This window comes from Zootoca vivipara, chromosome 1 (genome assembly GCF_963506605.1).
Source record: "Zootoca vivipara chromosome 1, rZooViv1.1, whole genome shotgun sequence".
Taxonomy (NCBI): Eukaryota; Metazoa; Chordata; class Lepidosauria; order Squamata; family Lacertidae; genus Zootoca; species Zootoca vivipara.
Genome location: NC_083276.1, coordinates 78,443,551 through 78,469,517, shown reverse-complemented (window position 1 = coordinate 78,469,517; position 25,967 = coordinate 78,443,551). Strand labels below are relative to the sequence as shown.

At 40.1% G+C, this 25,967-nt stretch overlaps 1 protein-coding gene across 3 annotated transcripts in view; it reads right to left on the bottom strand.

The window, feature by feature from the left end:
* Positions 1 to 44: 44 nt before the first annotated feature.
* Positions 45 to 25,967, bottom strand: part of ANO9 (anoctamin 9) — a 38,881-nt gene continuing 12,958 nt past the window's right edge. The window contains exons 4-25 of one of the 3 annotated variants that reach the window (XM_060276725.1): positions 25,649 to 25,765; positions 24,724 to 24,875; positions 23,737 to 23,789; positions 22,532 to 22,599; positions 22,038 to 22,120; positions 21,453 to 21,587; positions 20,077 to 20,173; positions 19,635 to 19,695; positions 18,692 to 18,774; positions 17,275 to 17,379; positions 14,911 to 15,075; positions 14,780 to 14,816; positions 14,482 to 14,593; positions 13,924 to 13,981; positions 13,167 to 13,264; positions 11,173 to 11,336; positions 10,345 to 10,497; positions 8,245 to 8,392; positions 6,197 to 6,313; positions 4,726 to 4,819; positions 3,672 to 3,784; positions 45 to 2,268 (exon numbers count right to left, since the gene is read on the bottom strand). In XM_060276725.1, the coding sequence (XP_060132708.1) occupies positions 2,241 to 2,268; positions 3,672 to 3,784; positions 4,726 to 4,819; positions 6,197 to 6,313; positions 8,245 to 8,392; positions 10,345 to 10,497; positions 11,173 to 11,336; positions 13,167 to 13,264; positions 13,924 to 13,981; positions 14,482 to 14,593; positions 14,780 to 14,816; positions 14,911 to 15,075; positions 17,275 to 17,379; positions 18,692 to 18,774; positions 19,635 to 19,695; positions 20,077 to 20,173; positions 21,453 to 21,587; positions 22,038 to 22,120; positions 22,532 to 22,599; positions 23,737 to 23,789; positions 24,724 to 24,875; positions 25,649 to 25,765 (2,241 nt within the window). In that variant the 3' untranslated portion in view covers positions 45 to 2,240. The remainder of the gene's footprint in view (positions 2,269 to 3,671; positions 3,785 to 4,725; positions 4,820 to 6,196; positions 6,314 to 8,244; positions 8,393 to 10,344; positions 10,498 to 11,172; positions 11,337 to 13,166; positions 13,265 to 13,923; positions 13,982 to 14,481; positions 14,594 to 14,779; positions 14,817 to 14,910; positions 15,076 to 17,274; positions 17,380 to 18,691; positions 18,775 to 19,634; positions 19,696 to 20,076; positions 20,174 to 21,452; positions 21,588 to 22,037; positions 22,121 to 22,531; positions 22,600 to 23,736; positions 23,790 to 24,723; positions 24,876 to 25,648; positions 25,766 to 25,967) is intronic. The other 2 variants (XM_060276717.1, XM_035122800.2) reach the window with 2 other exon arrangements.

Genomic DNA, 25,967 nt, shown 5'->3' with positions numbered 1-25,967 from the left:
ATTGTATAAAATTTCATTTCATAAAAATTACACATTGCACAGTATTTCAGAGTAACTGTGTTTTCTTTAAAAGTACAACTTTAAACAGTGTGACACAAGAACAGAAAGCCTAAGGAATTACAAATTGAATTAAGGTCGCTAATTCAATAGGTAAGGATGTTAAAGTAATCTAGAGCCAAAGTATTGCTATAAGGCGCAATTTTAAAGGCACTTCCCTAAGCAAGATGCTTCCAGAATTAGATTATAGAGATTCTCAAACAGATATGTTTCAGCTAGAATCCAAGTCCCATTGGCTTTCAAGGAATGAACTTGTGATTGCTGCTGAAGCTTAACTTGCAATTAAATTTAGAATTTGTCAAAGAAAGAAAGAAAAGAAAAAATACAGGTATTAGGTATGTAATAGGAATTTTAACTTTGCATGATCTTTTCAGTCAAAAGTACGAATTGCAAAAACAACTTCAGGAGCAAGAGAGCATAATTGCAATCACCGATATCCACTAAGGATTTTGCTGAGGATAAAAACAGGATAGAAGTGCCCTTTAGCATGTTACATCTTTACATTCTCAGTGCTGTGATTTAGTTCCAATCATAACTTAACAATGCACGTAAGATGTAACATTTGCAGACAAGAACAAAAGAGAATCCGAATGTCAAGTTGATAAGTTACATATGAATACGAACATTAATTCAGCGGTTCTACCTAATCCATATAATAAAAGGTGAGGGGACACAAGTAATTTGAACTTACATCTAAAAGACATCCTGAAGCCTTAACATTTTTTGGATCAGGATTTTTTAAAAAATGTGCTTTATTTCTGTGTATTATTAGATACAGTACTTGGTTGGAAAGAAGGCACATGTGGTATGAAACAAAACAGTTTTTGTAGAATACATAACTGTCCGATGAAGCACAGCCTTTGTGCCTTTAGTGCTTATGCAGAAAAGTAAAAGTAAATTTCGTCGAGCAGCTTTTCTCACACATGTAGCTCTATGATGCAACAGGCTGAAACTGCTAACCAAAGCCCAGTGTTCTGCTACATCCCAGAATGATGTATATACACAGTTCTATGAACAGCTGACCTCTTTAGGATGAGTGAATTAATAAAGGAACTGCTGTATATAATCTTTGTAAGTGCACACACATTTCTGGATTGGTCAGAAACTGGGTTATAACAGCATCATGAATTAAGAATCCAAGGAAAAATATACCTATTCTTGTGAAGTTTATGTGTGGGTACATCTGACCCCAACTTACATGTAAAAAAGTTGAGTGAGGTAATACACACATTGCCACCTTTGAGGGGTTTCATTCATAGATTCCATGAGGGCAACTATCCCAGTGGCTCGATGGAATGATAGAATCAAGAGTGTTTACAATATAGGCAAAGGCCTTAAAATGCTTTTCAGAACTGAATTAAACTTCCTATCATCTTTATGAGGTAGGCAATTAATTGGGTCTTTTTATAAACCAGCACACAAGAAACTTTTATCAAATGGTGTACCATTAAAAAGCTGAAAGGAGTAATCTCTAAAAGGATGTCAGCGCACATATAGGAATTATGGAAACTCTTCAAAATAACAATTCTTCTGAACTTTAAACAGCAGTTTGGAGGCTTTGATGAAGAAAAAAAACAATGCTAAAAAGCCCCTATAAAAATAACTGTGCACATGTGCTGTTAAATTATACAAAGGAAAAATATTTTATACAAACAATATATTTCTTTCCACTCAAAGAGCACCATCAAGGTAATAAAGGAAATGAAAATATATTAATATATATTCCTATGAGCCATGAGAGTTAAGAGATTTCATGTTGATTTATACTGAAAGTCTGAGACAGCTGTGAGAGTTTCATGGGTGTTAAGTGTCAAATCTGTTATGAGTGGTGGTGGCAGAGCATGGAAGTTTTGGTGTAACCAAAATTATTTTAACTTTATAGCAAGAGAGTTATTTTATAGTCAGTGCAAACACTCCTGCTTACTTCTGCCTCATGCTCTGACATGTGACATTGTTCCTACCCTGTAGTCTCCTAGGAACACTTGAATATTCAAAACAATCTTACCATGCAAACAATGGCAGTTTCCTTTCAGTGAAGAGGTAAAATCCAAGAACAGTAAACAAAAGATCAAGCGACGCCTGCAGAGTTCAGCTGGCATCTTCAAAGTCTTCAGCACCATTCTTCTAGAGGCTTGACTCTAGGATTTCTTCTCTTGATCCCACCACTCTCATATGACGTTTCACTATACTTCTGTGGAGTCATCCATTCTTCTAAAATATATAGAAACAACTATTCTCAATTTCAGTTCAAGATGCAGCATTTTAATTGCAAGGGAAAAAATGGTGAAGCTAAAGATGTGTGGGCTTAACTAATACCTGGAAGGGAAGCCAATGAGGGTCCTTCCTATGCCATTTAAGCATTTAAAATAGAAAGGAGGATACAAGAATATTTCCTATAAGAGAGCATGAAACCATCTCAGCTGTGGGGATAAAACAGAATTCATTGCCACCTGCTGTATGGAACCACCTTACAGAATGATACATCAAGGAGTTATTTGCACATTGAACAAAAATATTCCCACAGGTCACTTCCAGGAGACAAACTGATGTGTGCATGATATACAGCAGGGTATGTTTGTATCTTAAGCAGAAGAATCACGTCAGCTGAAGCCCTGGGAGTGATGGGGCTTGATAACATTCCCTTGCTCTCAGCTATGTGATTTTTAAAAAACCATCTGAAGGCAGCCCTGTTAAGCGAAGTTTTTAGTATTTGAGGTTGTATTGTGTTTTTACTAATTTTTGTTGGGAGCCACCCAGAGTGGCAGGGGCAACCCAATCAGGTGGGTTTATCAGGTATTATATGGTGGTGGTGGTGGTGATGCAAAAAACACAGTAGTCATCAAAAAGCTCCATTGTTCCCAGGGAAACTTGCCCTATTCTGTTGAAGAAGACTCACTGTACCAGACTCTGAATGGCTGGAAAACTACTTCTGAAACTTTTAAAAAGGGATGGAGGGAACCATATGAAACGAACAGAGGAAGCCAGCCCTGGAGCCCTTGGCTCAGTACTGGGTTCTGCAGCACTGTGGGTTCAAAGGAATCTATTGATCTAATCCAGGTCATGATCTGCTCTGATCAGATTAGTCCATTGTGGAATCAGAGTTCTGTGGATTTTTTCTCCATCCCCATTATAAATCATGTGAAATCAATGCCCCAATAGGGCTCAACTTGGAAGTACCGTACATACAGGCTTAAATTAAACTAAATTTAAATGTTAACGGTGCAACAAGAAAAGCAAGTAAAATTAATCTCTGCTGCCATAACATCTGCTGTAGTGTTATCCACTTGGGACTATTCAAGGTACCATCATTTTATTTGTATGCTGCCTTTCCATAGTTAAAATCATGCTAAAGGTGGCTTACAGCATGAAATGATTTACATTACAAACATAAAAAGTAGTCATAAACAATAAATAAAATGCATCAAAAAGTACACAACCAAACCAAACAATCTCCACATAAATCACAATAAGATCTGAAAATAAATATACCAAAAATATATAAATAACATCAACCCCCCTCCCCAAACAATACCCCAGCTGAAGAGCCTACTCCCTGCAGCTTTATTGTCCATTGTTTGCCTCTCAAGAGAATCATACTTGGATAAAACACACACCTGAGTCTTTTCAACAGCCTTTCACGTTTTTGTTTTAGATGCTCGTTCTTAATGCTCCTGGGGACATCAGGCACAAACCAGGCTGCAATCAGTTTAATGCAAAGGGCCACGTGCTGCAAAGAGCAAACAGAATCAGATTTTATTCCTTATAGGAAACATACTGCGATCACCATCAATCAATCAAACATACTGTAAATGTAACTCAACAATACAATTGTTTGTCTAGATAAAGACCAACAGTAAGCAAAACAACCTGCTGTTCTTAACTACTTTACATTGGTTCTTTTGGACATTTGTGTGTTTTACTACATCATGGCAACTAAGCACCATGGATGGACATTAATCTAAGACCCTCCACTGACTGTGAAGGGACTGAACAGTCCATTATAAACCCACTATTAGGCCGTGTCCAGAGGAAATCTCAAGCGATGCCCCAATTATCATTCAACACAGACTTTCTATTTAGTCCTGGAAAAGATAGTCAAGTCCATGTACAGTTGCCCCTTGCTAATTGGCAGAGATTCTGTTCCTGGACTCGGAACACACTGAAAGAGATATTTCATCTCCAAAGCTAAGAGGGCTTGTAATGTCCAGTACCTGGATTGCAAACAACAAAGAAACCTTATGTTCTATGGACATACAGAGCTCTGTGAACAAAGAGTGAAACACAAAACTTACAATAATTTAACAGTTCTACAAAATAAAAAGTTTCTCCATTCCCTATTGCCTGCTGCTTTGCCAAGTCCAATATCCTACAGAATGTGATCTGGTTGTTAGCAAGGGAATCATCTCTAAAAGGAACAGAGTTTATTTATTTCTTCTCATATATGAAAGCTTTTTCAGAGTGCATTACTTTGAGAATGAGAAGTGTGGTTGGGGATACCCTAGTCATACTTGGCTGAATGTGACACAAGATTATTCCATAAATGTTGTCCTAAGCTATGATCAATGAAGTTACACTCTTAAGGAGCCTAAATGTAAATGTTCCTTCACACACACATTTGTGTTCTTCTGAAAACTAACCTTCTAGAGCTTTTACAACAAAAATACTTACTTCAAACAAGATAAGGAAGGAAAGGCGTGCTGCAAAAATATGCCAAAACTCAACAGTATAACTGTAGTCCTCACTGTCCCTGTAATCTCGGTACCTACAGGAAGGGCAAAAGCAACACATAAATGCTACAGTATGTATTGCCTATTACAAAAATCCAGTTATTTTTTTGAAACGTGTTGTTTTTAGTGTCTTATTTTGACAACAAAGGATTTTGGTTGTCATTGCTGCAACAGACTAACAGCCAGTGCTTTTTTCTGGGGATATGCAGGGTTATGCATACCTCTAAACATTTTGTGAATCTTTGTACTTTTGTCCATTTACTGTATTTATTTTTCCTGATTTGAACTATAAAATGGTGGTTTTCTTGAGTCAAAATGAGAGTACCCCTAAACATTTTTTAAGAAAAAAACCCACTGCTAGCAGCTATTTCTCTGGATGCTTGTCTAATGTTTGCTCTTATGGTGAATTTACTGATATTTGTTGTTTTTAACTTTTGTAAGCTGCTTTGGGGGCTTTTTGAAGCAGGAAAGTGAGGTTAAAAATACTGTACAGTTTTCAGAAGCTAAATCAGATGGGAGAACAATAATTAGTACAGTTCAATCATAAACTAGTACTAAGTGAGCACTATCCTCTCTAGCAGATAGTAGGGCATCTAATACTGGACAATACATGCAAGACTTTGAGATGTTAAAAGCAATCAAATGCTTCTTTCCTTGCTTGCCACTCCTTCTTTCTGTCCCTCCTTCAAGAAAGTCTTGCTGCTACTTATATGAATGGTGATGAGGTCTGTCAGCAAGCAGGGCTCCAACATGTCACTTGAAACGGAGCCCCTCCCAGCCAATGTAATGATAAAGGACAGGATCAGAAGTAGAACACTGGCAGGTTGCTTTTCCCAGCTAGCAGGTTCTGTGTTTCTGCCGTGTCTACTCTGACACTGCAGTGAATATTGCAGGCAAGCCATGTTCCTCTCTTAAAGTGGAATTCATTTTCCTGCAACCACATCTGGAATTGGATCAGTAAACTGTGACTCCACACAGGATTTGGTTCAAACAGCACTCACTTTTGAGCATTATGCATCTTGGGAAAATACCGTATTTGTTGCAAACACACCTCAGGTGATCTATGGCTAATACTGTCTTCCACAGATATAAACCAATATAAAGTGTTGACTTTCAGCATTCAAAAATAAGGCTTTAGTGTTATTTCCACAAAAATAACAGATTTTCCATCCCCCACCTCCCCTGATCTTCATACATATACATTTGCAGTGTGATTGCAAATGGAAAAGAATATAATCTCCAGAGTAGCCCAATGCTGGGCTGAGTTTCTCCTCGCACACACACACAAAAGCTCCAACAGATAACGCAAGCTGTGTTGAAGGGATGGAGGACTGCACCAATAACAATTGGGCTGTGGAAGTTTCATTGCTTAAGCTGAGGGCATGGAAACATCACCATACATTTGCCAGTACCTGCAGTGCGTTATCACATTCCCCATGGGATCTTTATGTTCTGGCAGATTCTCATGGTTCCCAAAGTCCTGGACGTTGAACACCGAAAGACTGTAGTTGACGTAACCTGCCAAACAGCTATGGGCAACAACAACAAAATGTGACAATCAGATGGGGTGCAGTAGGGTCCCAGTTAAATTGTGCAGCTTACTAGACTTTAGCAGGAAAATAAAATAACAAAATGTCAGCAATTGCTTGAAATATTTGGATGCTGGGCCTTTTGTTATTTAGCTTGTTAGAAATTATTTATTTGTATATCATTTAGCAAATTTTGTTTGACTAGTAAATGTAAATATGGAGAATCTTTGTATTCTTAGTGCTAAATTTTACATATTAAGTAATAAATTGAGACGTTGGTGTTTTGTTTATGCACCTTAACTATTTTGTTAAGATTTCCAGTTACATGTGAAAATGTCTAGTTTTGATTTGGTGCCTATCGGAAAAGCTTCATTTTATAAAAATAAAATATTTATTGAGTACCTATCCCCATTAAGCTACAAAGCACTTTTAAGGCATTGGATTCTTAGATGTTCTAATGGAGGAGGTACTCTTCTTCAGTGCAATACTTTCTGTCCACAATGCATTCAAGTAATATGATCCAATAAATGGAGTCTAAACATTTATGCAGCCTATAAAGAAAGAAGGGGGGATAAGGTAGGGAAGATGGATACATAATCCCCCAACAACCCCTGGGTACAAACATTTTGAGTTGTACCCAGGATGTTGAATCACTAGCGTAAAAAACTATCCTGCCAGGTAGTATTGCCAGAGCCCCTGTTAATCCCCCAACCCAAGCCAGGAGAAACTCAGGGAGTTTCTGGACATCCTTGGGATTCACAAAAACAAGAGGCAAAAAGTCCATTTTTTGACTTTTGAGTCCCAAGCCCAGAAATTGCTCAGTAGCATAGCACCAAGCAGCCAAGTACCAAATTTAGATCCAAGCTTGCTCCAATAAGGTACACCAGGATAAACACAAAGCTTTATTAAGGAGGTTATAAGCACACACATAAGAACCCATTTCCAATAAAAAAGGACAATTAAGAAAAAGGCTAACAGTGTAAGTACACATTTGAGAATTCAAGCACAGGACAGAAAACAACATAGCTAGCTCGCCTCACCCTAATACCAACCATTGGAGTCATGGACCCCATTGGACCAGCAAGCTGCATCCAGACACATGTGGATGTTGCAATCCATGATTTTCCTCAAAATGGGGCGCCAATTTTTTTAGAAAACTATTTTTATACAAAAAAAAACCCCTGCATACATAACAGCGGATACTGCCTAGCCAAGGAGCATTCTTCTCAGCACTAGATGGTGTACGTGCTGATTGACCATGCAGCCATTTGGTTCATTTCTGAAAAGTCACGGTGACCTTGATGCCATCTTACATTAGACACTCACAGGCAGCAAGATGAAACTAATTAATGAAACTTTCTTCCTCAATGAATACTGTATCCAGAATTTTGAGTAAAAACCCATTTTAAAATGAGCCAAAGAAAGGAGGATTAATTTACACAGCCTATAATTGAATAGTCTTCTATTTTTTTGTAGGGAGGAGTCAAGAAACAGAATAAAATATATTGATTTTCTCTTTCTCACACACAGTATTCTTAATATATGTTACACTTTTAAAATTGCCTCCTCCCTGCTTATCACACTTTGCCTCTTTTTGTCCAAAACTAAATTCCTCCTCTGCCTTAACTTTCCCACCCTTTTCTCCCTCTACAACAATGCATCACATACTTTATGAATGGTCTCGTACACACATACCTTTAGCAACAGAAGCTGCTTGTGTTCCATAACAATAAATTAATCTCTGAAGTAACCCCACAGTGAAAAAATTGTTCTCGAGACATGGTCATATTCAGTAGCCATATCCTGCTAGCCTTAGCAAACTTTGCTGTTTAGCATTTGTCACATATAACAAGTGTACACACAAGAAGAAACTGACTAACTGAATATATGCTATACTAGAAAGCTACCAAAAGGACTCAAATGGCACTCACTCTTTGCCTGTGTAATTCTTCTGTACGCAGGGGCTAGAAGTGTATTTGTACACCTGCATTGGGATGAAGTCTGAGGTGATGGCAATTACCATACCATTGCCAATGACAGCTAAAATACCGATTGCCTCCAGAATCAGCAACCAGATACCTGCAACAGGGGATAAAATAAGAGAAACACATTCCCTCAAGCAAATGGCATTTGTTTCAACTTTAATTAACCCTCCCTCTTCTCCACAATCTAAAATCTTTGTCCAGAGGATTGGTCAACTTCTTGCTTTGGACAGGGTCTTCCCCCCCCCCCCCCGAAGGAGCAGATTTGTAGTCTGGGGTCGTTCCTGAATTCTTCTCTGTCAGTAGAGGCCTAGGTAACCTCAGTGAGTAGGAGTGCTTTTCATCAGGTTTGGCTGGCAAGACAGTTAGGACCATTTCTGGCCCAGGATAGCATGACCACTGCCATCCATTTGCTTGTAAGTTCCAGAGTGAATTTCTGCAATGCCCTCTAAGTGGGGCTGCCCAGAAGTTGCAGCTAGGGATACAAGAAGGCAATGGTTTCTGTTCCAACTTGTCTTCATCACAATGAACACCATTTCCGTTCCACTGCAGTTCAGTTTCTCCGAATACTATGTTATTCATCTTGCTGTCCGTAATTTAACGTAATTATTTTAAAAAGTTACACAAGTTATAAATTTACCATAATTAGTGATGTAATTATTTCCATACTGTTCATTTCAATGAAAAGGAAACAGAATTTAAATGGACTGGGGAAGAATGGTAAACAATTTTGTATCATTTCTGAACTGAAAACAAAAACAGCGCTATTTGTTAGATTGATTTCCATTTCTAGTTTTTCTTGGGATTTCCTAATTGCTCATTGGAACAGAATACTGCCACCATGTTAGTCCACTGCTGAAAAAAACTGCATTGCTATTCAATTAGCTAAGTTCAAAGTTCTGGTACAGGTATATAAAACCCAATAAGGCATGGGAGTGGGATACCTAGAAGACTGTCTCACCCATTTTATAATCAACTGATGCTGCACTCTGTAGGAGAGGGCCTGCTGCAAGTATCATCTCATCAGGAGCCATACAACGTAGAAATTGGGCCTTTAGTGTGGAGGCACCTAACCTTTGGAACTCCTTACCATTATGTATCAGGACGCGGATGGCGCTGTGGGTTAAACCACAGAGCCTAGGACTTGCCGATCAGAAGGTCGGCGGTTCGAATCCCCATGACGGGGTGAGCTCCCGTTGATCGGTCCCAGCTCCCGCCAACCTAGCAGTTTGAAAGCATGTCAAAGTGCAAGTAGATAAATAGGTACTGCTACAGTGGGAACGTAAACGGCGTTTCCGTGTGCTGCTGTGGTTCGCCAGAAGCGGCTTTGTCATGCTGGCCACATGACCTGGAAGCTGTACGCCAGCTCCCTCGGCCAATAATGCGAGATTAGCGCTGCAACCCCAGAGTAGGTCACGACTGGACCTAATGGTCAGGGGTCCCTTTACCTTTACCTTTTACCATTATGTATCAGAGAAGTACAATCTCTTTTGCTTTTTGGCCCCTATTAAAGACATCCTTTTTTCAACAAGTCTCTTAAGTGAAGATTTTTTGTCCCAGTCTAGATCCAATATGTATTTTTTTCTGTTCTTTTAATTATTAAATCACTTTGGACTAGTTCATAGAAAGTGATTCATAAACAAAATGAAATAAATTAAATTAAATTAAATGGTAGCTCAGTAGGTTAGGTTCCAGCCCCAGGCTCCAAAAATTCCAATTCAAGCCCCAGAGTCCCTTACACTGGGCTTATCTCCTTGGCTCCTTCCCCATTTTCATTGACTGTTGAATCCAACTCACAGATCTCCTATGGAAACTGCCTCCTCTACATTTCTGTCACAGGTTTCTGTACAAGTTACACTGATCCACAGTGACGGTTTCTGAATGCCTTTTCCCCCCTAGAGTTTTGTGGTCCAAGTATACCTTGAGTGGCAGAATGAAGCTCTTAATTCAGTTCCTTCCCTAAGTAATCTACCACTTTGAAAAGAGTTAAGTATGACCATATTGGGGTAAAATGAAAGCCTCTCCTCAGTGGTCTAATCCTCAGCTTACCAATATCATTTGCTGTCCTGGGAACCATACGCCTCTGCAATCTCACCATCTTGATAGCATCTAGTCGAATTTCGATGAGATTGTTGATAAAGGCCAGGAGTGGAGCAAGGGGAAAGGCAGCCACAAAAATAGTGGTGAAGCTGTACTGGATCACTGAGGGTTTAAAAAGAGAACACTGAAAAGAGGCAGCAAACAAAAGGAGAATGTTTAAGTCATTATTACATTTGCTGGACCAGAGTTTGCACATAGCTTCTAAAACAATGTAAGTAGTTAGGAGACGTTTAAGGAAATGGAAATTTCAGAACAGCAAGAATTGGGTGTCCTAAGTATCTTAAAAAGGTAAGAAAAACTACTCAAATCAGCAAAAGTGAATAGAATATATGAAGGATGCTAATAGGCCAATGTGAGGAATCTTTCAGTGTTTGTTTTTAATTGCATAGAGGAAATTGCATAGAGTTCTGTTGCAGGCCCTAACATTCTCTTTGTAATCTAGATAGAACAAGCATATACATATTTCAGTGAGCTGAAGTTTTGATAGAAGCAGTGTTCATTTTTTGTGCACATACATCCAAACTATCATCTCTATTCAAAGATTTCAGAAACCTGTTTGACCCAAGGCAACAGAAGGAAAGGGAAAAAATGACTGTACAACAATTGTTATAACACTCCACTTTAATCTCTTTGAAAACCATCAGCCAATCTAGTTTGGCCAAATACCTAGCTAGCTGACTAATGTAATGGGAGTTCCAATGACAGAATGTTGAGTCCTGTCCCAATTTAGTCTAGCATTTCACCCTTACCAAAACCATTCAGTTGAATTTCACTTACTCATCTCCAGATATTCATTAAACAAACTGAAGACGTTCACTTCATTAAGGTTATAGTTCCATAGCCATTCCTCCTTGCATGGGTCCCGAGCACTCTCCTCCATATGAACCCTGTTGTTGCTTTTGGGATTTCTGAACAGCAGTTTGTACTTGTAGCGTATCCAGCTGCAGGGGTAAACACAACTTTAAGTGAGATAAAACAAGTTTCTAACTACAAGACCTGCAAGCTATCAAAGACCTATAAGAGGACAATAATGTAGTCCATGCTGGAGCTCCCTTTATAACTGCCCTGGGTCTTCAACTTATTGGCACATATTGCCCAAAGTCAGTGCAACAATGTTTCATATGTAAATATTCCCCCAAGTCTTCATAGGCGAGTCTTGGCCACACGCCACTCTGCCTTACTCTGGTCCCATATCCTGTTCCGACTTCTTAATTCCCCAAAGTACATGACTGAGTGAAAAATTCCTGTTTCCAGCACGGTAAACATCGTTCCCTGGGAAGATGGACTGATTGTTAAGCAGTTCTGGAAACTGTAGCTCTTAAGGGGATAAGAATCTCTTAACAACTTGGCACCCTTAAACTACACTTCCCAGAATTCATTGGGGGAAGACATGACTGTTTAAAGTGTATGAAACATGGTCTAAGAGAAAATTATATGAAAATGATATACCAATGGTCTAACACTGAGTAAATTGGCAAAAATGTATAAATCTAAATCAAATAAGTGTTGGAAATGTAAAAAGAAAGAAGGTTCTTTTTATCATATGTGGTGGTATTGTAGTAAGGTTAAAACTTATCGGGAAATATATATAATGAAATGAAAAGGATGTTTAAAATAACGTTTGTAAAAAAACAACAACAACCAGGAGCCTTTCTTTTGGGAAATTATAGGGACAGAAATACCTAAACTGTACAGAAACCTATTCATGTATGCTACTACAGTGGCAAGAATGTTACTTGCCCCAAAATAGAAATAAGCAGAAGTTCCAGCAAAGGAAGAATGGATACAAAAACTTATGGAATATGCAGAAATGGCGAAACTTAACGGAAGAATAACAAATCAAGATAACAAACTTTTAATAAAAGAATGGGAATGGTTTATTGAATATTTACAGATAAACTGTAAACAAATAAGAACATTGGCAGGATTATTGTAATAACCTGCATTTTCATAAGAGTATATATTTAAAGAAGATGAATAAATGAGCAAATTTGGATATGCAGAAGATATTAAAAATAAATTTAAGGAACTGCAGAAAGAGGGGGAAGGAAGTCAAGCTTTGAAATGTCAAAATGATTGTAAAATCAGTGAAATGTATAAACTTGAAAATTATAAATAAAAAATAAAATAAATAAAGTGGTATGAAACAGCTTTAAATGTATAGTGCCAATACGGCCTATCTGGCTCTTAGGCCTCTCCCCAAGCCACATACAGGTCATACCCTTCTCTAGTCCTGCTCCACACCTTCTTCAAGTGCTTTTGTGGGTGAGTTTAGAAATCTGTGACTCTTACCATCGCACAGGAGGTTACATTCCACTCAAAGAGCCACAACCACTGCTCTACCACTTTTGTTTCTATAGCCCCTTCACAATACTTGCATGTGGCTCCCTAAAGATTGTCCACAAGAGAATGTGTTCTTTGGACTGAAAAAGGATTCTTCACCATTTCCCTGTCCTAAATCTAGATGATTCAGACAAGAGCCAAGCCACAGCTTGCCAGAAAACAGAATTCCCAACACTCCAAGCCATTAGCCAACCTGATCTGAAGAAACAGAACTGCTCCCTAGTCCCAAGTTCAGCAAGCTCTGACTTTCCACAAGGGCAAAACACAATTCGCCAAATATTTCCCACGAAAGGAATTGTTATATTGGCACACAAGCCAACCCCATACTATATTTTCACTCCAGCTGTGACAGTCTGTGATGCTGCAGGGGGAAAGAGGTCCTGGATCTAACCCCCAAGGACCAGATCATGCTAACTATGCTGACTTACGGCAACATGAACTCCACAAAATTGCTCAGTGTTTGCTTTAATGTCATGATTACGGCCATCTGGATGAAGAGATCTACAAGGCAGCCGCTGGGGTGGCACTGGAAAGAACAAGAGAAAGATGGTTTGCATCTGAAAGTCACTGATTCCAAAGTCATTTTTAGCTACTTGCATTTTTAAAATTCTCATAGAGGAACTGCCAGGAAAGGCTGCTTGCCTGCATCATTGTAATGTGATGCAATGCATCAACAGTAATGCAAAGGGAGTTTCCACTATTTATTTCATGTATCTCAGATTCATACCTCTCTATATGTACAGTGAGATCACACATGCTTGCTACCATTTTTGGATACTTTTTATAATTCTATTTTTTGTAGCAATAAGGCTTTTTAAAACTGAGGTTGTATTTTAAATGGTGGTAACTTGCCCTGGTTCTTTGGGGTAAAGGACAGGAAATAATTTAAATAAAATAATAATAATAAATAATCTGTACAGTATAGGAATTTCTGGATGCAAACAGAATGAAGTGTGAGCTATGAGAACCAGAATGGTTCTTATGGTCTGCTTGCATTGAATATAATAATGCCCCACAAACTTATTAGTCATTATATTTTTTAACTGTCTTCAGCTTGGGGATTCCAGAAAGATGGATTAGAAAACATTTGGGGAAGATGAAAGAGAAGGCCTGAGCAATTATTTTAATGAACAGGAGACTAGGTGGGGAGGTAGGGGAAGACATCACTGCAACAAAGGAACTTACTTCTTCCAGTCTCCACTTGCCGCCCACACGTACATAGTCCCCTGGACGACCATTAATCCTAACAAGAAAGTACAATTGAGATACAGTCAGTTCCTAATGCTATTTATAGTTTTGATAACCACACAGTTTGGAAGATAATAGTCACAATGAGTAATGAAGCTGCAGCAGAGCTAAATAGCAGCACCTCAACCAACAGAAACTAAAGTAGTAAGAATGACAGAGAGCAAGGGTGGCTGTTAGAGTTATGGATAAACACTCTGTGTCTTTTAGAACATAGGTCTTCAGTTTTGTCAGAGATGCACTACAGTAAGCAAAAATGCAGGACTAACGCATTGCATCTTACAGCATAATTCATATAGCATTTTTAAAATAAATAAAATGCCCTATTAGCCCTCACACAAACTATGGGAAGAAATCCACCATTGTTCCCATTTTATAGCTGCATATCTGAAGCAGGAAGAAAGTGGTAAAGCTTTAATTCAAATCCAAATCACCTGATCCAAATTTAGCACCCTCACCAGTGGGATACACTCTCCATTCTTTGCTATTTGCGTTTACCTCCCAAGGAAGAAAGCAACGTAGATCACAGAAGAGAAGTGGGTGAAGAACTGGAAGGTGAAGAGTTTGACACTGACGTTTTTCTCACGCTCAGCGAATGTTCTTGGCTTCTCTGGAAATAAGATCATAGGCACCAAATTTAGTTGTGGCACCTGGCATTCCTATTCTTATTTTTATATATGCCTTATTCTATGCACCAAGTCACAAAATGCATTCATGATAGGGCAACCTTTTACTTATCAAGTCGAACATATTTCATATAGATGAAATAGTGTATATAGCACGGATATTTTCTTACCCATATCACAGAGGTACAGCGCTACATGTCTATTCACCTACAACAGACAAGAGGCAAACAAAGCAATATGATACACCAGAAAATAACTGCAAGACAGATTGCTGGAAAATATCACTATGTTTACTCCATACCTTGCTCATTATGATGATAGTTAAATAATGCAACACAGCCCCTGTCATCACTGCCATGGTACTGGCTCGTTCTCGGAAAAATTCTGAGTCAGACTGAGTAAAGATGACTGTCACCACGACCCTATAGATGACAAGTGCATGGGCAATACCAATAATCACGCAGATCTACAAGGCAAGAATGTATTGTTAGAATTATAAAGCAGCTGGGGCCGTGCAGGAGGCAGTAAACAACAGGTTAACGCCCCCACTGCTCTAGGGCAGGCAGGATCACATGGCATTAAAATGATTGCCACTGCCAGCTCCTGAGTCTTTAGACTCAGCTATACTGCTGCAAATAAAACGTTTTATGTGTTGTAAAGTGCAATATATAAATGTGACACTAGATGGCAATGGTGAGCTATGGCAAATTCAATACATTTTCCAAAACATTTTTTAAAAGCATTTTCACAGTGTTTTTCATGTGTGTAGATTCCACCTTTGTCTCTTTCTCCAGTTCTGACCGCATCCAAGCCAGAGAGAGAACAAGCAGACAACAGATGAACAAAGACAAAGGCAACCTAAGAAAGAAACAAGTTAAAGTAATCCCCCTGACCTAACATGGCACAAACCAGTGGGACTTGCCTAAGCTAAGCCTGATAAGGGATGGACATGGCAAGTGGCTCTCCTGGAGTGGCAGGAGTACCTGTCATGCCAAAGCACACTGGTCAATTTTGTGGGAGATTCAGTCAAACCTAGCAATGCCTATTTTCTAGTTAGTATATGATGGGGTTAAGGACCACAGAGTTCTTATTGCTAAAATAGACACAGTTAGGTCACACCTAACAGGAAGCCTGTTCTTGTTCCTCTTCCTCTTTGCTGCAGGGCAGATGTGCCATAATGTAGCTCCCAGACATGTGTCTGCGTTATACTTGCACTATTTTATTGTTGCTGCATGAAGAAAATGCATGTTGGAGACCAAGAAACTGCAAGTAAACCATTTTAAACTTACTTTGCAGTCTGTGGTCTACTTACTGAAAAAGGCAGTCTACCCTTCACTAAACTGCTTGAGGATGGGAATTAAATTCTGCTAGGGGCTTTCTTCCACTGGAAAGATAGCAAAGCACCACATTTTAAAAGCAGGCACCAGGCATTGTCCTGACCTTGCATCATGTTTTGGAGATGCAGCACAAGATCCTGCCTTTTAGAAAGTGGCAGGATCCTGGTAACTGCAGTTTTATAGGTCATTGATCCTGGAAACTTGCTTAATGATGGTGCTAGGGAATTCTGTTAGAAATGCCCAATACCCCTCAGAAAACTAACTCTCCTGGAGTTCCATGGGGAGAAAGAAGCAATATTAAACAAGTTTTATGCATAGATGTGCAAATAGAACATAATGGCAGGCTTAATATTTGTGGTATGAGGGTTAAATACACCTAAAATCTGTTTGTTACCAACATGTAGTAGTTGTTAGTTATTTTTTAATATTTAGTAGAATTTGTATACAGTGGAACCTCGGTTTATGAACACCTCAGTTTACGAATTTTCGGTTTAAGAACGCTGTGGACCCATCTGAAACGGATTAATTCACTTTCCATTACTTTCAATGGGAAAGTTCGCTTCAGTTTATGAACGCTTCGGTTTATGAACAGACTTCCGGAACCAATTGTGTTCATAAACCGAGGTACCACTGTACTGCTTAATTGCAAATACAACCACTAAGTGGTTTACGAGCATGGCAATATTCCTGCAGATAGCACTAACTAGTACTAGTCAGAAAATAATTTTCTGAGGCTTTAAACTAGGTGTTGGGAACCTTTGGCCCTCCAGATGTTTCTGAACTACAGTTCCCTAGCAAGCAGAACCAATGGCTACAGATGATGGGAGGTGTAGCTATGCAACATCAAAGGTTCCTCTCCCCTAATTAATCTGCTAAAAATGATACTGCTGATTCCTCTTCAATGGGAAAGCTACACAGTATTTAACCATCTGATTTCTGCTCAGATTATATACTCATTCTGGAGGTATTTGTCAAAACTTTATTGCCACATCTTGTCATAGCTGCCAAGTTTTCCCTTTTCTCGCGAGGAAGCCTATTCAGCATAAGGGAAAATCTCTTAAAAAAAGGGATAACTTGGCAGCTATGCATCTTGTAAGAGACAAGGAAAAGAACATATGTAATACTTGCTATGCTGCATTATACAGAGACATGAAATCAAAAAGCACAAGAAGTCTTCTGAAATATCCGCTTTCCTGCAAATGAAAATTTCCAATCTCACCTCAAGGATTTTGCCCCTTGTGCTGTAGGGTAGCTTTAAAATGCTCCATACAAGAGCCAACATTTAAAATGCATACCAAAAGTGCACTACAAAATTAGTAACCACATACCATAAGCCCAACTAAGATGAGTACAACAGTGCTGCGGATGTAAGAATGCTGGTGCAGCGGGGAAGCCATTTCTGGGTTATTGATGAGTTCCATAGCCACTTCCTCCTAGAGACAAAAATACAGCCACACTGACAGGTCCTTAGAATTCATAATTTATTTGGCTCACAAGAGGAGCCATGGGTTAAAATATTTCATGAACACCATCCCTCATGGCTCACCTGCTTTGTGATTCTGCTAGCAACAACAATCACATTTGCTGCTGGTGCTGGGTGCAAGATGCTAGTATGGGGAGGGAAACCATTGCCCTTATTTCAATTTGACTGTGATGACGTGTGCATCCATTGAGATGATGTTGACTGAAACCAGAATTAAAGTGAAGGCAATGTTTCCTCCTTCACACTGGCATTTTGTAGGTTTAAAAAACAAACAAAAGCACAATATCCAACAACAATGTGAAGTCAGATTGCCACTACTGCCAAGTTTGGCCCTGACCTTGCTTGTTTGCAAGACCCCTCACAAAATGGCTGAAATACCCTCAACCCCAAACTCTGAACAAGTTGAGGAGGGGAATACTCCAGATACTACTGAGATCCCCTGGCAGAATTATGACTCTTTGGGACTTTCATATTCATTTTGACCTGGATTTGAAACTACTTTAGACATCTGTGCCAAATTATCTGCAGGGTCTACTGGGAAACCTTTTCTGTCAAAACTGAGATACAACCAGGTTAGGGTTGCCATATTTCAAAAAGTGAAAATCCAGACACAAAAGTTGTTGAGGATTTTTTTTGCAGTTTTTTAAAAGTTTCTGAGCTTTTTTTAAGAAACTGCCAAAATCTACACTCCCAACATGAGTCGCCATACATACGGATTTTCCCAGACACCATGGCCCCTGTTAACATTTTTTAAAAAAAGTAGTCTCCTTGATACCAGTTAGTGACAAACCAAGTTGTCTAACACTGAGTCTAGCCCAGTATTGTCTAAGAGCTCTCCAGGCAGTTGTTCCCAAACCGGATACCCAGGCTCCACAGTGGCTCCCTAAAGATATATCTATGGTAGAAATGCTATTTTGCGAAGATGAAGAAGCTGGAAGGCTTCAGGCATGATTTCTTGGTGATGATGCAGAGGCAGAGGTCTCCCGGGAGCCAAAGTGCAATGGCAAAATGATTGGCAAGTTGGACTCAAGTCAGTGCCACCAAGAATTGGTCGCTGATATAACAAAAGGTACTGATGCCCTGCAGGTGAAGATCATGACCCTTGAAATCATATCAAGTGCAAAGGTCAGGACCCAAACCTGAAGAGATTTTCCTCACACCCACGGGCAGCAGTAAAGACCTTTAGTCCTCTTCAGATCAAGAGTAGGACCGCCACAGTGAACTTATATAAAAAGATGGCTATATGAAAGAGTTAACCTTACCTCTTCTTCATCCCACAGATACAACTTCCAGGCACTGACAACTGCAGCTCTCTTTCTCTTCCACAACTCCAAGAATACAGTGGCTATAAATTTAGAATCAAAACATAGAAATGAATATATACAGGATAACAAAATCAGCCTGTCTGTCTTCTTACAGGGGTGCCTACACTCAACTATAGGCCAGTCAGCTTTTTTAGTGAGCAGGAAATAAGAGAAAGATAAAGGTAAAGGGCCCCCTGACCATCAGCTCCAGTCATGTCCGACTCTGGGGTTGCGGCGCTCATCTCGCTCTATAGGCCGAGGGAGCCAGCGTTTGTCCGCAGACAGCTTCCAGGTCATGTGACCAGCATGACAAAGCTGCTTCTAGCGAACCAGAGCAGCGCACGGAAACGCCGTTTACCTTCCCGCCGGAGCGGTCCCTATTTATCTACTTGCACTTTTGACGTGCTTTCAAACTGCTAGGTTGGCAGGAGCTGGGACCGAGCAACGGGAGCTCACCCCGCCACAGGGATTCGAACCGCCAACCTTCTGATCAGCAAGCCCTAGACTCTGTGGTTTAACTTTAACCCACAGCGCCACCTGGGTCCCTTAAGAGAAAGATAGCTTGAAATAAATCCAGCCATTCCATAGAGAAGATCTAAAGAAAGGGCCTTTCAGAGTATAGGTCATGATGATCTTAATCTCAGAAGGACCCCAAAGGAGCTATATTATATCAACAAACATTTGTGTGTTTTCTAGAATTACATTTCATTCTTAGATGCAAAAATACACTTTAGTCACATCTGTGTTGAATATTGCATACATTTCACCATAGCAAAATAATGGTCTAGCACCCCTCACTGTCCTGGGTTTACAGTTAAGGGGTAACTGGGTTTACAGTTAGGAACGGGGTTTGTCATAAAACTTAGAACAGGTTCTAGATCCAACCTATGCTAAAGCTTACCCCAGACAGCCATGAATATTGCGAAGAGAACTGTCCCTTCATTATCAAGCAAGTGGGTGACCTAAATTGTAAAGGAAAGAAGTAAGAGTCACTGTTGCAGGGAGAGTCCTAATGTCAAAAAAGGTGTGCTGAGGAAAACTCTGTTTGAAACAACCACTTTCCACTGAAAAGCTGCACCCATTGAAAAATTGGGACATAGTGAGAGGTGTATAAGGAATAAAAGTGGGGTGCTCACTACCATTCAGGCACAAGTACAGGGAATATCTAGACTGGCAAAGGAGACAAAGTCTCTAATATCTCTGTGTACTTTGAGAGGTTCTTCTTAATCTTCACAAAGCAATCATAATCAACAGTGAATCTTTTACATCCTTAGGAGTGGGCAACGTTAGAAGACTCCACAACAAGAGACGAATAATATACATTTTATGTAGGTTAATCTTACCTGGGCATATGTGCAAGTTTCTGACAATGGCCAAAAAGGGCACTTCTGGTCACAGAGTGGACACATCATAGTAGTATTGGCTGCACAGATTTCCTTGCTAAATCAGGAAGGGTAGCAGAGGGTATAGAGATTGATTTGCCCAATGTTTATCCTACTTAACAACAGGGCAAAGGCAGAGCCGTACACAGAACTAGTTGTCTTCTTTGCCCACATGCTATCAGAACAGGTTTATTTATTCACTTGGATTTATATACCACCCTTTATCCAAAGATCCTAGGGTGGTGTACAACATTATGAACATAATTTACACAGCATAATAATAAAAACATAATACAGAGCATAAAATACTCAGAATAATAATAAAATCATCATAACAACAGTACCCACCACCACCTTGAACAGGCCATAGGTTATTTAATGGCTGAAGGCCTGGGTAAAGAGGAATGTTTTTGCCTAGTGCCTAAAGACATGTAAAGATGGTGCCAGGCAAGCCTCACTGGGGAGAGCATTCCACAGATGGGGAGCCACCAGAGAAAAGCTCCCTTCTCATGTTGTCACTCTCTGAACCTCTAAGGCAGGCATCCCCAAACTGCGGCCCTCCAGATGTTTTGGCCTACAACTCCCATGATCCCTAGCTAACAGGACCAGTGGTCAGGGATGATGGGAATTGTAGTCCAAAACATCTGGAGGGACGAAGTTTGGGGGTGCCTGCTCTAAGGAAGCAGGGACATAGAGAAGGGCCTCAGATTACAAGTGCAGGGTCTGGGTTGGTTTGCATGGGGAAAGGCAGTCCTTAAGGTCCTGAGCCTTGTAAAGCTTTATAGATCAGCACCAGTACTTTGAATTATGCAGCAGCCTGTCTTAGTCCAATACGATATCACAACCAAAGCAAATGAGGACTGCAGCTACATGTTGTTGTTTGACTTTATCACATTTATATTCTGCCTTTCTTTCATTATGGAATCAAGATGGAATATATGTATTCCCAGATCGTGCCATAGGCAATTGCTGCTTAACTTCAGCAAGATTGTTACAACATTGTCATTTGCCAAAACAATCCTGCCATAATCTCACAAGTAGCAGCCACAGACATGTCAAAGTGTATGGCACAAAATTATATATTATTCTATTAGTGCTTACACGCAGGCCCATGCAGTGGGAAGGGGGAAGCCGGGTACACTTGTCCCAGGCCTCAGACAGCTGAGCTGGCCCTGGGCTTCAGACAAGCTTGCATGGGCCTGTTTACACTCTCTGAGGTGCATACATTCTTTCACAAAGGCATGCAAAGACTCGTGAACATTTGTGCACACAGGCAGCTTGCACATAGTTCACCAGCTTCCCTATGCAAAGCTTGTTTCCTCATAATGTTTACTCACCTGATCTGACTGGAACTGAAGCTAATTAACCCATATATGGCAAGGATAATGCCTGGCACAGCAGCCACGAACAAGATGCAAGTATACCAGCCCAGCCAGGCAAAATAAAGGGCAACTTTTTCCCCAAAATAGGTCCTGGAAAGCAAACACAAAAGTTTGACGCTATTATCAAAAGAGCAATACTTGCCTTAATGTAACTAGGGGTGGGGAACCTGTAGATCTCCAAATGTTGTTGGACTCCAACTCCCGTCAGTCCTAGCCAGTATGGCCGATTGTCAGAGATGTAGTCCAGCGACATGTGGAAGGCATTAGCTGCCTATAAAAAGATCAGCCAGTTTAGCCACCATCCTTCCACATTTATTGCAAATGATTCTAACACCCAATAACTTCTTCCAGTGGGGGTGGGGTGAGAGTAGGGAGGGAGGGATTAAATATTATTCCAGTTCAATTCCCCTCTTGTACATCACATTCAAATTTACTAGTTGGATTAATGTAATTAGACCTTTCTAATAGTGGGTTTCTGCAATTCAGAACATCTTCCCTACCATTAATAGGGTGAGGATTTTTTGCATTATTTTCTCTTACCTGATTTCTTCAATTGGCTGTCTATAGATGATGTCTCTCCATCGGGCCCAATTCATCTTCAGAAATGCACCCAGATTCTCCCTCTGAATTTAATAATGTGGTTATACGTATTAGAGCTCTTGACAGACTATATAAATTTTCCCTGACCTGGTATCCTCCAGATTTTTTGGACTACAACTCCCATCAACCTTAACCAGACTGGACAATGATCACAGAGTTCAATACTGAACAGAAATGCTAATATATCTGCCAGGATTATGCTCTTCTTTTTTTATTATGTTTAACTATTTGATAATTTATTTTCATATATATTTAGTTTAGTCTGGGGAGAATTTCATTGAGACAAAGTCTGGGAAGAAAGGATTAAACTCTCTCCACCCCATGATTCTGCCGTTGTTTCCCCTGCTCCTACGATTTACATTTTTTAAAACATGCACATTAATTGCATTCATATAATTAATGTTAAGTCTGGCTTGGCCTTCAAATTTTCTCACCTCATGTAAAGGAAATGCTGTTTCAAAGACTTTCATCTTTATCAGATCATGAAGGTTCTCTAACAGACCTGCAGGGCAGAAACAAGAGGACGACAAAGACAAAAAAAGGACAGTTTTTACAACATACTTCTGAACCTACAAACCAAGGCTAGACACTGAAGTATTTATGGTTATCTTGAAATGAAGCAGCAAAAGCCAATCAGTTGTATGTCTGAACAGGAACACAGTATTTTTATCACAAGTTGCAGCTGTTCCCCGTACCTAGAAAGCGTCTCCGCAACCTGTGTTCTAAATGCGGCCACAGGGTGGCATCATGAGAATGGGCCTTCTCTGCAGTGGCTCCCCATTTGTGGAATGCTCTCCCCAGGGAGGCTCAATTGGCACTGGGCAAAAAACATTCCTCTTCACCCAGGTCTTGGGCTGATTAAACAATCTATAGACCAGGCATCCCCAAACTTCGGCCCTACAACTCCCATGATCCCTAGCTAACAGGACCAGTGGTCGGGGAAGATGGGAATTGTAGTCCAAAACATATGGAGGGCCGAAGTTTGGGGATGCCTGCTATAGACTTTAGAATGTGCTGGGGGCTATTGGTTGTTGTTCTGGTTGTTGTTATGTTCTGCATTTTGTGCTTTTATACTGTAAATCACCCTATGATCTTCATGTGCAAGGTGATATATAAATTTAATAAATATTAATAGCATATATCTTGTCATGTAGGTACTTTTTGCACCCAGACTGTGAATGTAAAATATTTATTGGGTGGTTCTGAGTGGGAATTTAGACCTGGGTTTCACAGGTAAAAGCATCACACTATGGCCAACTGATTATACCAGCACAAGTCTGTTGCAAAGCAAGCCCTGAGCTGTAAGTGAAAACTGGCGTAATAATATTTTTGCAAGTTAAATCTCTCTCTCTCTCTCTCTCTCTCTCTCTCTCTCTCTCTCTGTGTGTGTGTGTGTGTGTGTGTACTCTCTGCTCATCACAGGTTGCTTAGCAGGCAGATGATTGCTTAAATAATACTCGTGTTAACAGGTAACAACATATCCTTCAGCATGCAAAAATGATTGTATGTATACAAATGCAAGACTGTATAGTAAACAGCACTTATAGACTCAATTTTACTTTTAGAATGGATACAGCAAATGAGAAGGGGGAAATACATTGATTGTATCATATAAACAAAGAGAAAAATCTTCCCATACCTTTGGTGCTTTGAATCTTTATGTTCTGCAGGATAAAGCTGACAATACGTATTCTAAAACACAGAATTGAGAAATAGCAAGAGCAGACTAAATTTACCAATGGACAGCAAATAAGAAGTGTGGGTATCCCTATACACGTTAGGAAAGAAACTTATGCCTGATAATGCAGTTCTTAAAAGTAAAGATCCTTTAAAAAGGCAGCAACTCTAATTTGTCCAGCACATGCCGTGGAAAGAAGAATATGTAGGCCTAGCATGAGATGATCCATACTTAAGTGGTTATCAACCACTATCACTTTCAGCCCCTAATCCTTGACTATAAGGTTTCAGATAAAAGCCTACAATTGGCACAGTATTCTGCTAACACAAACCTTCCTGAATGTTTACAGTGATATGGAAAAAGTAATTGTAACCATGCAGTGAACACCTCCATTCAACTGGAATGTTTCAGAATGGGCTTTGGCTAGTGCTGGAGTAGGTAAACTTTTTCAACCAAAGGGCTGTGTTATCTCATGGAGAATCTTCAGGGGCAGTGGGAGGTTGGCCGAGACAAAAATGGGTAGAGCAACAAGTGCAACTCTTACCTTTATACAGCAGGCTACTCTCTAGCCATGGAAGAATGTACACACAACTCCATCTAGGCCAGCAAGAAGTATTATCACATTTCAAGAGCACATACTAGCCAAGCAAAAACACTGGAGGATGCATAGTGTAGAGTTGGTGAGGGGCACAGCCTGAGGATGCCCAATGCTCTAATAAAAAGCATTGGCCCCTAGGCCTAAAGTTCCTTTCCCTGCGCATAGTAGCTGACATATGTATAGTACTAGAGCAGGCACCCCCAAACTTCGGCCCTCCAGATGTTTTGGACTACAATTCCCATCTCCACCGACCACTGGTCCTGTTAGCTAGGGATCATGGGAGTTGTAGGCCAAAACATCTGGAGGGCCGCAGTTTGGGGGTGCCTGTGGGGTATGGGGATATTTTTTACCTTGTTGTACTGATCACTTCCGAAGAGTCCTCTTGCTGCACTCCAGATATTACTTCTGAATCAGTGTCAATATTCTTCAGAAGCCACTGGTATTTTCTGAACATTACACTTGGGGCCTGAACTCCATAAAAGAGCTTTTCATCTTTAATCATCTAAGCAACAGAGAGAACAGGGGGAATAAAGTGCAGGGAATAATGCATCATGGACTGTGAGAGGGACTGGACAGGTATTTTCCAATTGCTGCTTTATCAATGCAATACATGGGTCTCATTTGAAGAGGTGGTTCAGCATCAAACAGCTGACTTCAAGGCACACTCCCAGAACTGAAGGGGCTTGCTGTAATCATTTGGAGGAAGCTGTTTGGAGTCAAACTGCCTTGTCAAAGCAGAACATTTTCCCCTCAGCAGAGGGAGAAAAAATCCATTTGGAAGAAGCGGTTTTAATCCAAACCTTTTCCTCAAAACAAAGTATATGTGGTAGAGCATGAGACTCTTAATCTCAGTCATGTGTCCGAGCCCCACGTTGAGCAAAAGAGTACTGCACTGCAGGGGGATGGACTAGTTGACCACCAGTGCCCCTTCCAGCTATACATTTCTATGATTCTGTCCCTCTGTTTGGCTTCAAACCACTTCCTCTGCACAGGAGGAAATGCTCCATTTGGGGAAAGAGGAAACAGAGCATTTTTTCCTCTGCAGACAATCTCTATTTGGAGAAAGTGGTTTGAATCCAAACTGCTTGCTCCAAACAGAGAAAGTGAGCCCTGTTCTCCCAGCATTAATTCTATCCTCAGCAGGGTAGGGCTACAGGTCTCTTGCCAGGAAAGAACCCCCCCCCCAAAAAAACAACAACACTGGGATCGGTTCCATAGCTAGAAAGGATCTCAAGAACATGGTGCTGCCTTTGCTTGGGAAAATGTAAGTCTCACCTTGATAATAAACCCTTTCCTGTGCAGTTCATCCAGAAAACTTTTCTTCTTCTTATCTTTCTCACTGTTGAGGCTGTGATCATCACAAACTAGGACAAAATCCCATTTGGTTGGGAACTAGTCAAAGAAAACAACAAATTGAATCAACTTGTAGAATGATGCAAAAGTTTCTCACTCCCACATATATACATGATCTGTAAATATTATTTCCCTTCCAGTAGACACTGAAAGATCACCTTCCCCATTAGTGTACTCTCCATCTAACATACTCATCTCACATACATGACAGTCCTCCTGTCCTGCAGTCACCCTTCCATTA